We start from the raw sequence: 14,724 nt of genomic DNA, 5'->3' as shown, positions 1-14,724 counted from the left end.
TATATATATATTAAAAAAAAAAAAAAAATATATATATATATATATATATATATAGGGTTGGGTACAGACCGAATTGCGTCGGTACTACAGAGTACCGATTCACGTTAAATCAATCGGTGCCAAATTTCGGTACCTGAGAACGCATCTGGGCGCATACGCTACAGAGAGAGAAAGAGAGACCCTGTGACATGATGTCACCCCTGCAACTCGTTCAATCACACAGGGCAAGCCGAAATGTTGTGAAGTGTGGTTACATTTCTAGGGCAATATGGTTTCTGCGTAAACACGGATGGGATCGTGGAATCCATTCATAAAAACGTGATTTACTCTATAGCGCGGAATGCCATGGAATTCGTCAATTTTGGCGAATTAATCAAAAGTAGCCACTGCCACATAATTCGAATTGCGATATGAACTAGTGTCTGTGAATATTAAAATGCAAAAAGACGGTTTAAATATGAATCCTGCACGTTCTGCTTGCCTCTGTATGTATGAATGGACCCTGTTGTTCAAAATGTTGAAATTGAGACTTTTGGACTTATTTTTTCACTGAAATAAACGTTTTTTTGTAATTACACACTGAGTAAAGTATCGAAAAATGGTACCGTTGGGTACCGGCACCGAAATTCAAGTACCAAACCATTAAAATGTGAACGGTACCCAACCCTAGTCAATACCAGCAGCGTGATGCCACGCAAAACACAAGCACATGCTGTGTAACCCAGATCTATCCCAATTGCTCCATCAATACATATTTAATACAAATAAACCAATTAGCTTCGATGGGCAGCCATTTCACATGTCTGTGTTGTCTGTATCCGTAGCCGATATTAACTGCAAGCGAAAACAACAGGCAGCAGGGAGTATTGGCTTTCAAAAAGAACGATCATTATTGACACATACATGTTCACCTGATCACAAATGCAGGGTAATGCAACGCTGGTGGCAGGCTGGAATACAAAGCCTGAAACCCTAGTTACCATGGCAGCATCCCAAACCAATTCCATACCATTCCCAATTTAGAACACAATGCATGAATCTCCACACATTCTAAAGCGGCATATCTAGTACTTCCAGACGACTGCAACATATTCCAGACCACCAGGTTGGAATTCAAAGCATGAAGCTCCTCAGTTACCATGGCAGTATCCCAAGCCAATATATACAAGACTGTTCCCGGTAATACAACATATGAATCCCAGCAGTTAGGCCTACTTAACCAGCATTTCTAGGATCTATTACACCAGTATACTCATAACGTCCAGCAATCCAACAATATTATATTCACTACAATGGCAATTCTCGTTGTCTAATATTGGATCTACCAATAAGCGACCAATTTGGGGAGTAATAACAATACAATAAAACATAAAAAATACAAATGTTTCATTATGGGTCAAAAAAATAATATCAGTCATTTCCTTTACTCCAATATTTTCCAGAACATCAGTTTGGAATACAACACATCAAACTCTACAATTACCAATGGCAGCATCCCAAACCAATACCACACCAATCCCAATCTAGAATACAATGCATGGATTTTTACACATGCTAAACCAGCATTTCTAAGGTCGTATTACACCGATATATTCCCAGCAATGTCACACTGCAAATATACATTTCTTACTATGTCCAGGATGCAATGCATGAATGGGATAACCTCTTTAAATAGGCAGATACATTTTTCCTGATATTTACATCCAACTTTATCGGTTCTTATTTGTCAATATTGGGTCTACCGATAAATTTAATATTTTGGGGGTTAATTAATACTTCTATATCGGTATACTCCAATATATAATATACTTCAATATTTTCCAGAACAGCAGATGGGAATACAAAACATGAAGCTTAACAGTTACCACAGCAGCATCCCAAACCAATTCCACACCATACAATTTCATTCCATTTCCAATTTAGAATATGCATGAAACCCTGACAAACTAAACCAGCATTACATCAGTCTATTCCCAAAAATCCAGCATTTCAAACATTTATTTGAGACAATTCCCAGGATGGAATACAATGCATGAATAAGACACTAGGATTATTTCCTCATCAACGATCTTATGCAGTTCTTTATAGTTTATCAATATTGGGTCTACCAAAAAAAAGCATAATTTGGGGGAAATAATACTACTAATAATAACAACAACAATAATTATAATAATTATTATTATTGCTGTTACTACTAATACAACTAATACACTGCAAAAAAAAATTTTTTTTTTTGCAAAAATAATCAAAAATATCTGCCAATGGGGCAAGAAAAATATCCCATTGACAGATATTTTTGCTTGTTTTAAGCAAAAACTAACCAAATTTGGTTATATTTTTTTCAGAAAACAAGACATAATATCTTAAGTCATTTTACTTGTCAAATAAATGCATCCTGATTCAATAATTTTTAGATATTTATACTAGAAAACCAGACAAACATTCTAAGGAAGAAAATCATTTTTTGCAGTGTAATAATATCTATCAGTGCAGGTCATAAAAAACAATATCGGTAAATCGCTATCCATTAGTCCGATATTTTCCAGAAAAGCAGAACAACAGTTCCTGTGCCAGCATTCCTGACAAATATTGCAGACCACTGACAGGCTGCAATACAATACATGAAGCCCTGTATGTCTGAACATTTCACCTGCAGCTCTTTGTTAAGAAGTTTACCGCACTGTCGTGTTCAGATTCAACCACCGATCACTGTTCATATCGCTTTCGCTGCAAACCGCGACACATATATCGTGCTGAAATCTGTTCAGGCTAATTTTATTCCTTTGATTACATCTAAGCTGTATTGACTATCGCTTTAACTCAGTGTGTTGTCCTTTATGTGTATAAATGTCAAGGAAACCTCGAGCATTATCCGGCGGTGCACCGCTGCTTCCCTCCCCGGCGGACAGGCGCCTTACCTCGGCACGCAGCTCGGCGACGACCGGTCCACTTCCCAGGTGGCGTACAGGTTCATGTGCACCGGCCGATTGGAGGTGATCGCCACCGGTTTGGAGGGCTGCGGAGACGGTACGCCTCCAGTCCTCGGGAGCCCTCCCCGCTCCGACATGCTGGAGGAACCTTATGTTTGAAAACAATGAAGGAAAACCCGAATAAAACGGCTGTTTGTCGGAGCGCCGAGCCTCTACTGCAGCACAGTCATCCGTCCACGAGGACCGAGGCTCGGTTAGACCGATCGCGACGCGCGCTTCAACCCGCCGTTCACCGTCAGAGTCGCTGCGAATGTTTCTCAAGTTGCGCGAGTTGTTTATCGTTGCAGGAAGCGGAAATTTCTGTTTTTGCTCGCAGAGAAGCGCCACGGCCGAAGAGAGCAACGCCTCTTGTGAAAGACGAGCCCTCACAACCAACCCTTGAGAGAGAGAGAGCGAGAGAGAGAGAGAGAGAGAGCGAGAGAGACAGAGAGAGAGAGTGTGTTGATGGAAGGACATACCTGTCCTGCGAAATAAGAAAAGTCACAATATAATTTAAGATTTTAGTGGCTTGCGGCTGTCACTTTATAATATTTACAAAGAAATGTTTACATGCATACATAGCATGCATAAATAAATAAATAAATAAATAACACGCTTATCTTAAAATATAATAATATAGAATACACTAATAATATAATAAAAAGCTATATTTATATTGTGTTATAATATTTGCATGTATATATATATATAGGTCAAATTCGAGCCTATCCGAAATACACTAATATTATAAATATAAAAAATATAATTAATGCATATATAATTTATGAAAAATCAGTGGCTTGCAGCTGTCACTTTATAATATTTACAAGGAAATGTTTACATGCATACATGCATGCATGCATAAATAAATAAAACGTTTACCGAAAATATATATATATATATATAAAGTTTGGTGGACTTTCAGCATGTCATGTAGCTTTTTAAAAATTAATTAATTAATCTATTTATTTATTTTGTAAATCTATGAATAAAGTATAATCCAAAATATTTAACATTTAAAATTTCAATTAAATTTACTTTATTGTCATTGTACATAGTACAACTAATTTTTGTCTGGTGAGTCTCAGTTACAAACTAAACAAAAGAAAGAACCAACAATTGAAATCAACCAACAATAAATAATAAACAGCAGCAGTTGCATTACAAGTAACGCGAGTTACATAATCAGATTACTTTTTTCAAGTAACTAGTAAAGTAACGCATTACTTTTTAATTTACAAGAGAATATCGGAGTTACTCTTTCAAATACAGCAAGTTACTTTTTTTTCCCCAATGTATTGACTGACAGCCACAAGCAAGCCCTGTCCAGATTTAAAAAGAAACACAAAAGTAACGTAACGCATTACTTTCCATAAAAAGTAACTAAGTAACGTAATTAGTTACTTTTTTATGGAGTAACGCAATATTGTAATGCATTACTTTTAAAAGTAACTTTCCCCAACACTGCATATAAATATATGTGTGCTTTTAGCAGACGCTTTTATCCAAAATGGCTTAAAATATATGATGTGTTTTAAAGGTAGTGCAGGGTAAGAGGCCCATTGGATGTCATTTTCTCCTAAAATACAGCACAACAAAACCCACAGCAGCACTTTTCTAAGTGCCACAGATAATAGTTTAGTGTAAGTGGAGGGATGGATTTGTTGATGGATGTGTAAAGTGTTACCATATTTGTTGTTCCAGTAACAATGGAGATTTATGATATAAGCATGAACTAAAATTGCAGCTGTAAGAAATTCACCATTCAATAACAAATAACAGGACCCGCTGATAGAAAATACAATTTATACAATTTTATAAAACTCCAAAAGTGACTGAAATCAACCAGAAATTTCCTAAAATTGCATGCGTCTCAAAATCCTCACACGTTTTCTTTGCTCAGATTGTCTCACTCCATTATAAAGCCCTTTAGGAGCAGATAAAACACATTCAGGCCCACTGAACCGTCATTAAGAACTCATTAATTATTGATGGTTTTCAATGTGGGTCAAATTTGAGTTTCTCGTTAGCACTGCCAGCACAGTTTGTTCATGTCTGCTGGATTTATAGATGTCAGATATACAGTAAATCCACAGTAGAACTGCTTCATTCATATCGGTCTCAAACACAACACACTGTCAGTGACAATTTTGACATAGTTTATATTATATATTTACAGTAGATATAAAATATTCTTTCAGTGAATTTGAGTGAATGTGTCATATAGCTGTAATTTTTGCCACAAATTGTGGTTTGGAAAATTATAAATTTGACATAGGTCATAATTGATGTAAGTCACAATTATGAGATAAAAGTTGAAATTATGAGATATGAAGTCATAATTATGAGATAAAAAGTTGAACTTATGAGATCTAAAGTCAAAATTATGACAAAAATGTGAAATTATGAGATTTAAAGTCAAAATTGACAAAAATGTGAAATTATGAGATTTAAAGTCAAAATTGACAAAAATGTGAAATTATGAGATTTAAAGTCAAAATTGACAAAAATGGGAAATTATGAGATTTAAAGTCAAAATTATGAGATTTAATGTCAAAATTATGAGACAAGTTGAAATTATGAGATATAAAGTCATAATTATGAAATAAAAAGTTGAAATTGTGTGATATAAAGTCATAATTATGAGATAAAAAGTTGAACTTATGAGATTTAAAGTCAAAATTATGACAAAAATGTGAAATTATGAGATTTAAAGTCAAAATTATGACATAAAAATGTGAAATTAGGAGATTTAAAGTCAAAATTATGACATAAAAATGTGAAATTATGAGATTTAAAGTCAAAATTGTGATATAAAAGATTCTCGTTTACGTTTTATCGCATAATGCCAACCATTATGATAAAAATATAAGAATTATGAGATACTAAGTTACAACTGACAAAAAGTTGAAACTGACAAAAAGTGCTAAATTATGAAGTAAAAAGTGTATTTTGTATCACACATGTATCACTTTAAAATAAAAAAGAAATAATTTGATACATTATTAAATGTGCACATCTCATTAAGTTAAATCACTAAACTAAAATATAAAATTATTTAACGTATTATTAAATAAAAAATTCTTCTATTTTTGTTCTATTTTGTACATCTATCGGTCAACATTGTGAGCTAATAACAGTATTGCTATCAAATATTTCAGTTAATACAGTATTAAAGGCCGTTAATGGACACTGAGTTTGTCTAATGCAATTATTTAATCAGTCGGCCCGAGTCAAAATGTCCCGTTTACATGCTTCTGAATAAACATACAACCCATCACAACAGACACTTCAGGTCATCTGAGGACAACACTAACTCAGTGCTTAGTTGAGCTGGTCATGTGATCAGCCTCATTATAATGAGCCTGGATTATATGATATACACACGTCCACATCATCAGGACTGAGGGCCAATCAGAAACGACCCCTGTGTCACAGCAGGACGCCTGCGGGTATTCAAATCAAAGCGCTAATTAGTTGAGTCATTCCAATCTGTCCAACTTTTATGTGCAAAGTATGGAAGCCCACTTCTGCCACATAAGAAAAAAAAAACATGCTTTGATAAATCATAATTCTGACATGGATATAATTATGACCCTGTCTGTGAAATCCACGCTAAAGTCTCAAAATCTAATTATGAGATAAGCATCAAAGTTTGATTTCAACCATTAATTTCACTATGATTTCAATCTTTGACATGGCCCTACTCAGTCAATATTAAAGATATAAGGGTTATATTTTCACATAATGTTCTACGTGTTTATGAAGGATGATTTTATGTAGAAAACAGTAAATCACAAAAAAATGACTTTAGCTGGGTTTTCACAGGCAGGGTCACATTTATGACATAAAATTTCAAGAGTATGCTATTGTCATCGTTGACATAAGTCGTAATTATGAGATAAAAAGATGAAATTATAAGTCAAAATCATGACAAACGGTAAATAAAATAAAAAAATGAAGTTATTATTATGACAAAGTTAAAACTGACAAAAAAAGTCAAATTATGAGATAACGGTTGAAATTATGATTCATAATTATAACTTTTTCTAATAGGCCTAAGTTCAATTTCAAAACTTCAATCTCATAATTTCCACTTTAACTTTGTCATAATTGACTTTCTATCTTTTCATTTTTTAGTCAGAATTACTAGTTTTTGTCTCACTTTTACTTTGTCATAACTATGACTTTTTATCTCATAATTTCTACTTTGTCATAATTGACTTTCTATCTGGAGCTTAATTTTTTTCAGACTTTCTACTTTTTAAACCGTAACTGACTTCTCATAATTTTTGCCAATTTTTTTTGTCATAATTGTGACTGTCATAAGTGACATTCATTCTCAATCTTAATTTTTTGTGTGCCATAATTCCTTTATCTCCTATTGATAACTTAGAATTTTATAATTTAGATTTTTGAGTCATAAATATGACTATCTCATAATTTCAATTGTCATAATTGACTTTCTATCTTGTAGTTGAACTTCAAAATTTCGACTTTTTATGCTGTAGCTGACTTTAACTCAGTTTTTTTGGTCATAATTTAGAATTTGTCATAACTGACTTTCAATTTCAATTTAAGTTAAAAAAAAATTTCGCCATAATTCTTATCTCATTGATGACTTAGTATCTCATAATTGAGATTTACCAAAGCGTGATTTTTTTTTCTTTTGTGGCAGAAATGGGCTTCCATAAGGAAATGTGACTGGTGTTTAGTGTGCAAAGCTCCCTTCAATGAGTACCAGCACATCTTCCTGAATAAAACTCATGTCTCACTCATCAGAAATCATGAAACAAATGAAGACCTGAGATGATATTCGAGCTTGTAAAATGAAGACAGCGTTTGGACGACGTCTGGAATGTGGCAAATTGGATCTTGCCCACCAATGCGACGTGTTTGACGGGAAACGAGTGTGTTATTGTCTGAGCCGCTGTGTTTGAGTGTTTGTCTGCTCTCGACTGAGGTCAAGAGGCAGTGAAAGCGTTATGTAGGTCAAAACAAATCCCAGACATCAGGTGACGGTCAGACTTCCTGAAGACACTCTCACTCGCCCCCTGCTGGCCTGAGCGGCCCCCTGCAGACCGAAGATTAAACCTCAAATGCATTACAAATAAACAATGCAATGTTTCAAGTGGTTCAAGGTTAATCGATAGGGATGTTACAAAGTCAACACTCACAAAGATGAATTTCTTGTTAATTCAATATTTTAAGAGTTGAGCATGTCTACAAAAATAACTAATGTAACTATTCCTTAATCGGGTAAACCTAAAAAAAGTGGGTGACACATGGCAGAAATAAAATACCGTAACATCAGATTTTCATGGACTGCTATTTTATTTACAAAAACATCGAGCATAAATGAAAAACGTCGCTCACTGTCATGTGACGTACAAACACAAGGGCGCTTCTACACGACTTCAACAGTTAAAAAGAGTGAGAAATGAAGGATGAGAAGGGCTGGCGTCCCGCAGCTCACCGCAGGGCTAGAACTTGAACTCTTTGTATTTCTTCGCTCCAGAGCGCGTGTCCTGCGGCTGTGCCTTGCGCTTCTTTTGCTGCAAGGAAGACAGAAGAAAAATATTTCAGGAAACACTGGTAAAAACACAACTACCATTTACAAAGATGATTCACAAAACACCTTAGTTTACCAGAGACACTTAAACTGGCTTTACTAGAAAATACATTTTATTGCATCCCTTTTAGTGCAGAAATTAATATGGTGATTTAAGAATTCTTATTTTTTTTAATTTTATTATAGCATCCTTTGCAAAGCACTTAAAAAAACATGTAGGTAATTTTTTACCTTAAATCAAAAGTTAGAAAAACTTGGTGTGAAGACAAGAAATTCTATTTAGAATTGTAGAATGTAGGGATTTTCATGGCAATTAAGCACATTTAGCCTCAGTGAGATGACAAAAAAAACAAAAAAAAACAAACAGAATTAAAAATGTCTGATTATTTATGTACAAATGTATATCTTTTTTAAATAAAAAAACAAACAATTATTATAAAAATATATTTAGAAATTGTGTATATAATCAATTGTGCATATATACTAAAAACAAATATGCATAATAAACAAATGTAATATGTAAATATATATGTAATATAAAAATATTTAGCCTATAAAATTATACAAAAAGTATAAAAGTAAAGCAGAACGATCATTCATTTAATTGGCTTATTTTGTGTCTTCATTTAAGCAGACACATTTGTCCAAAGCATCTAACAAATGAGAAAAATCATAAGAATTGTCATAATAAAGAATGTTTTTTTTTTAAAGTTGTATAGATTCTCTATTTTAATGAGAATGATCATGAACAAAGACAATAGGAATTATGAACTAAGCTCATAAGACATCCTTTACGCAATACAATAATGGAAATGTGGAGGACAAAATGCAAACACACCTTAAAAATAAGCTTAAATTAATGCACTAACCCAAGATATAATTTCCCGTTTCTTTGTTTTTGCAGAGATCTATGATCAGAAGGTTTATGACTGATTGATTAAATGCATTTTTAGAGCTCCATCTGAACTCACCTTCTGTTTGGCGGCGTGTTCGGCCACCATGTCGCTGAAGTCCTCTTTCTCCACCTGCTGCTCTCTGACGTGCTCCTCGTACTTCTGCGTCATGGCCATGGGGTCGAGCTCCAGCTCCTCCGGCGCCAGAGCCACCTCCACCCCCTGAGAGTCTCCGCCCAGCCCCGAGACTCCGCCCACCTTCCGGCTCGTCACCGTCTGCATGCACCACACGAGAGAGGACCACACAATCAGAGGGGACGCAGCAAGCAAACATGACACACACACAAACATCTGTCCAAACTCTCACTGGGTTCTCATGCAACGACTGCACAAGCACATCTGCAGTGATAAAAACAGTGTAGAGTTGACGTTTCCACTGCCCAGCTGGTGCTCGTTTATCTCTCGCTGTCATTTTAAATGCAAACGAGTGCCATATGGATGGAGTGATTTGCATGTGATGGCTGGGAGAGATCTGATGGAGATGTGAAGTCCGTGCTCCTGCAGAGGTATAGACACTGAAATCAACCAGACAGAGAGAACTCTGGGATACGAGGCGGATGCTGTCTGGCTGCGAGGTGACATGATTACTATAAAACACACAAACCAATATGCAACTCTGTTTATTAATGCGTCTGGTTTTGTTTTTGAAAATATAAATGGGAAGACGATGCATAGCAGGGCTGGATATTGAAAGATTTCATGATTCGATTAAAGTTAAAATTTATACATACACACACTAAAATAAATATGTATAATTAAAATATAGGCAATACCCATGTTTAAATATGAATAAAAAAATAAAATAAATATATATAAAATGATTAAAAAAAAAGTATGAAAGTAAAATATAAGGTACATCATGGCTGATTTAATGTTTCCGTTTCTTCATTCAGCAGACGCTTTTGTCCAAAGCAACTAAAAAATGAAGCAGATCATCGATTTTTTTTAAGCTGTTGGTCATTTAATGAATGTAATGAGAATGATTAATAAACAAAGATGATGAGCTCATAAGTATAACACCCATTATGCAATTATAATAATGGAAATGAAGAATACAAAATGCAAATGAGCTTCAATTAACGCAAGGCATAACTTCTTGTTTCTTCGTTTTTGATTTTGCATTGATATATGACCGAAAGGTTTATGATCGGGCTGATGCATTTTCGATGCGGCTCGTGAGACTCCATCTGATCTCACCTTCTGTTTGGCGGCGTGTTCGGCCACCATGTCGCTGAAGTCCTCTTTCTCCACCTGCTGCTCTCTGACGTGCTCCTCGTACTTCTGCGTCATGGCCATGGGGTCGAGCTCCAGCTCCTCCGGCGCCAGAGCCACCTCCACCCCCTGAGAGTCTCCGCCCAGCCCCGAGACTCCGCCCACCTTCCGGCTCGTCACCGTCTGCATGCACCACACGAGAGAGGACCACACAATCAGAGGGGACGCAGCAAGCAAACATGACACACACACAAACATCTGTCCAAACTCTCACTGGGTTCTCATGCAACGACTGCACAAGCACATCTGCAGTGATAAAAACAGTGTAGAGTTGACGTTTCCACTGCCCAGCTGGTGCTCGTTTATCTCTCGCTGTCATTTTAAATGCAAACGAGTGCCATATGGATGGAGTGATTTGCATGTGATGGCTGGGAGAGATCTGATGGAGATGTGAAGTCCGTGCTCCTGCAGAGGTATAGACACTGAAATCAACCAGACAGAGAGAACTCTGGGATACGAGGCGGATGCTGTCTGGCTGCGAGGTGACATGATTACTATAAAACACACAAACCAATATGCAACTCTGTTTATTAATGCGTCTGGTTTTGTTTTTGAAAATATAAATGGGAAGACGATGCATAGCAGGGCTGGATATTGAAAGATTTCATGATTCGATTAAAGTTAAAATTTGATATCGATTAGTTTAGGTGTATATCAGTTACGTGTGTAAACTATACAAGGAAACATGTCATGTGGTACTTTACTACAATATTAAGGGTTACAATTAACTCCAAATTCATTTGCTATATATTTTTTAGCTATAATCCACCCTCAGATTAAAAAAAAGCATTTAAATTATATAAAATGTAAATGCATTTATATTGCACGTAAAGCAGCTTTTATTTACTTTTTAATTATATAATTACGTTTCTACTCAAATTCCTTATTTAAATATAAACATTTAAATGTTGGCTGTCATAAAAATTCGTTTTCATGACAGATTTACTCAAATTTGGGGTGTGACGGTACACGTATTCGTACCGAAAGTTTTCAGAATGGGTCTTTTGGTTCGGTACGCATGTGTACCAAACAAATAGTTCCATTTTTTTTCAGGAAATTCAGACAATAAATGCTGTTTTTACACTCTTTGTATATTGCCGTATAACGCATTAGTTCTAACGGCAGCGCGGAGAGTGATCACCCCTTCCTCTTTATTACTAGTTATAACACAAAATATACATGAATGAACTTCTCATGTAATCACTCAATTAGTGTTTCAATCGCAGAAAGATGTCATTAAAACAGCTTGTAAATAAAATGTCACGTAGCATTTCATTTACCTCAGGCAAGTCATTAGTGTGCACAGCTCGTTATTTGCTAGGAAAAAAGAAGTCTAGTGAGGAGCATTTGGCGAAATATTAGACGATACTTCATTATACTTACTTTAACTGTTAGTGATGTCTTCGTTATTTAAAGTATGTTTAAATAAATATTTTATGAAACAAGTTATGACACTGTAAATTATTATATTTCAACAACAAATAGAAATTGTATAATTTAGAAGTTAATTAAAATTTTTTTTTTTAAATGTTTGCATACAATTTTTTCATTTGAGTGTTGATTATTATAGTTAAAAATACACCGTAATTGAATTTAAGTTTGGGCTCTGTTGTTAATTGTAACCTTATAGTAATGTAAAAGGGCTCCCTATAGTTTAGAGCAGAAGCTGAGATAGATTTTTATCCCTAAGAAAATTAATTATAATTGAATTTATTTAAAGAAAGAGCAATTTGTTCAGTAAACCATTGTTAAATAAAAAAAATAAATAAATAAAAGTTTTTTTCCCTCCTGCAGTACCGAAACCATACCGAATCGTGACGTCAAAACCGAGGTACGTACCAAACCGTCATGTTTGTGTACCGTTACACCCCTAATTCAAATATACATTAAATAATGAAGACTCGCTAACAGCTTAAGTGAAAATATAATGAATATGCAATATAGCCTCCTCTAGAGTTATGTTTTTCTAACCAACTAATGAGTTTACAGACATTGATTGGCTTTTCTGAGGAAAACAATATTAAGTGACATTGTTTAGAAGCTGTTTTATTAATGTCTTTATGCGGTTAAAACACTGAGCAATTATGAGACATTAAGTTTTGTGAAGTTGTTTCGTGTCAACACCTTCTGATGTTCACTCATGTTTATTTCATGCAATAACTAGTAGTAAAGATGAAAAGATAATCGGCTCACATGCCACTTGAACTGATGTGCTATAGCGATGCCACATTAAAGACTGTCAAATCCCAGTGTATTGTTTGTATTTTGTGGTATAATTGATAGAATTTAAAAGCTGAAACTTTGTTTCAAATCAAAAGTAACAAAGCTTACTGTGATTATTGGACGACAGGTGCTAAAAGTGGATAAAATGGGATTTGAAACTGGATGGGAACTGATATTGGTTAATGAAACGCATCCCTAATGCATAAGTGCATTGTTTTAAATCAGCTAAGATTTTTAATTTAAATGTATATGGGTGTTAAAATGAAAGTGTGTGTTTAGGTCTTGTCCCAAGAATTTGTGACCCTGTCTGTGAAATCCAGGCTAAAGTCTCAAAATCTAATTATGAGATAAGCATCACATTTTGATTTGAACCATTAATTTCGCTATGATTTCAATCTTTGACATGTTATATTAGTCAATATTAAAGATATAAAGGTTATATTTTCACAGAATGTTCTACATCTTTATGAAGGATGATTTTATGTAGAAAACAGTAAATCATAAAAAAATGACTTTAGCTGGGTTTTCACAGACAGGGTCACATTTATCAAACCAAAACTGATCTGAGAAACTGAACAGCCCTATGCGACACACATCTATCTCTCGCACACAGCTGTACCGTAGACATGTCGTAGATGTGTGTGGACGCCATCATAGCGGCCCCAACCGGCCCCGTCCTCCTCTCCGGCAGCACCGTGAACAGCTGAGGCGTCTCGTTTCTGAAAACACACACAAACACGAGTTACACAAGCAGCCATTTATCAGACGCTTTCATCTTAAGTGCTTGAGGAAACGATGCTGATAGCTCACCAAACAGCACTTGCAGAGCTCAAACCTACAACATGATGGTTAACAGCCCACATTTCTAAGTACTACAACACACATTAGGCACAAATGTAGCTGGTTCTCATATCACAGCAAGTTTAAAAGTGTGGCTTCTGCAACACTAGAGGAATAATCAAGCCAGCATTGCCGTATGGGGCCTGTCAGAGCTCTCACAAAGAGAATAAACACAATGAGTCACAATGTACTGTTGGACTAATTAACCCTGCAAAGCCTACTCTATCATACTTGATACATGAATTAAGGTCTCTAAACAATCAACATGATCAAAAGTTTGCTGGAAAACCTGTTGCACAATCTGCTACATGCCTTCTGTGATCTGATTGACAGTTTAGACTTTTTTTAATCAAGTAAAAGCCCTTTTAGTGTGATGTAAAATCTTCAGCTCATCCTTCACGATGTCAAATCTTTACCGATTTTCATAAAGTTAATGCAAGAATAACTATATTGTTAGTAATATTTCAAGATGAACACTTACTGGACTGAATCAACTTAGGTTTACTTGATTATCCATCTTTTTTTCTTTAGTGAATATCAAATATGATCTTCAGGCTTTTGAGGAACATATATTTGCTCACCTCTCGATCATCATTGTATTGCATTGCATAATATGTTTTGAAACCACAGCTTTGTTTATAAAACTAAGCATTAAAGGTGGGGTAAGCGATTTTTCAAAAACGCTTTAGAAAACGGATTCGGGCCGACTAGCAAAACAAACTTGTAGCCAATCAGCAGTAAGGGGCGTGTCTACTCATGATGTGGAGGAGAGAGAGTTCAGTGCACAGGATGGACATTAGCCGAGCCGAGTGACAGAAAGATAGAGATGGTGGATTAAAAACAAAAGAGGAAAACGTCTGTGGAACAAAAGAAGGCTTAAGGGGGTCATATGATG

The 14,724-nt window shown here is 35.3% G+C and overlaps 2 protein-coding genes across 2 annotated transcripts in view; both read right to left on the bottom strand.

The window, feature by feature from the left end:
• Nucleotides 1–3,380, bottom strand: part of LOC107728019 (phosphofurin acidic cluster sorting protein 1-like) — a 57,081-nt gene extending 53,701 nt beyond the window's left edge. Inside the window, exon 1 of the mRNA XM_016538070.1 lies at nucleotides 2,919–3,380. Coding sequence (XP_016393556.1) covers nucleotides 2,919–3,067 — 149 coding nt within the window. The 5' untranslated portion in view covers nucleotides 3,068–3,380. The remainder of the gene's footprint in view (nucleotides 1–2,918) is intronic.
• Nucleotides 3,381–8,284: 4,904 nt separating this feature from the next.
• Nucleotides 8,285–14,724, bottom strand: part of LOC107728025 (splicing factor 3B subunit 2) — a 19,224-nt gene continuing 12,784 nt past the window's right edge. The window contains exons 17-19 of the mRNA XM_016538078.1: nucleotides 13,609–13,708; nucleotides 10,692–10,889; nucleotides 8,285–8,524 (exon numbers count right to left, since the gene is read on the bottom strand). Coding sequence (XP_016393564.1) covers nucleotides 8,453–8,524; nucleotides 10,692–10,889; nucleotides 13,609–13,708 — 370 coding nt within the window. The 3' untranslated portion in view covers nucleotides 8,285–8,452. The remainder of the gene's footprint in view (nucleotides 8,525–10,691; nucleotides 10,890–13,608; nucleotides 13,709–14,724) is intronic.

Source organism: Sinocyclocheilus rhinocerous, unplaced genomic scaffold (genome assembly GCF_001515625.1).
Source record: "Sinocyclocheilus rhinocerous isolate Xijiao unplaced genomic scaffold, SAMN03320098_v1.1 scaffold1900, whole genome shotgun sequence".
Lineage (NCBI taxonomy): Eukaryota > Metazoa > Chordata > Actinopteri > Cypriniformes > Cyprinidae > Sinocyclocheilus > Sinocyclocheilus rhinocerous.
This window is presented reverse-complemented; position numbering and strand designations above follow the sequence as displayed.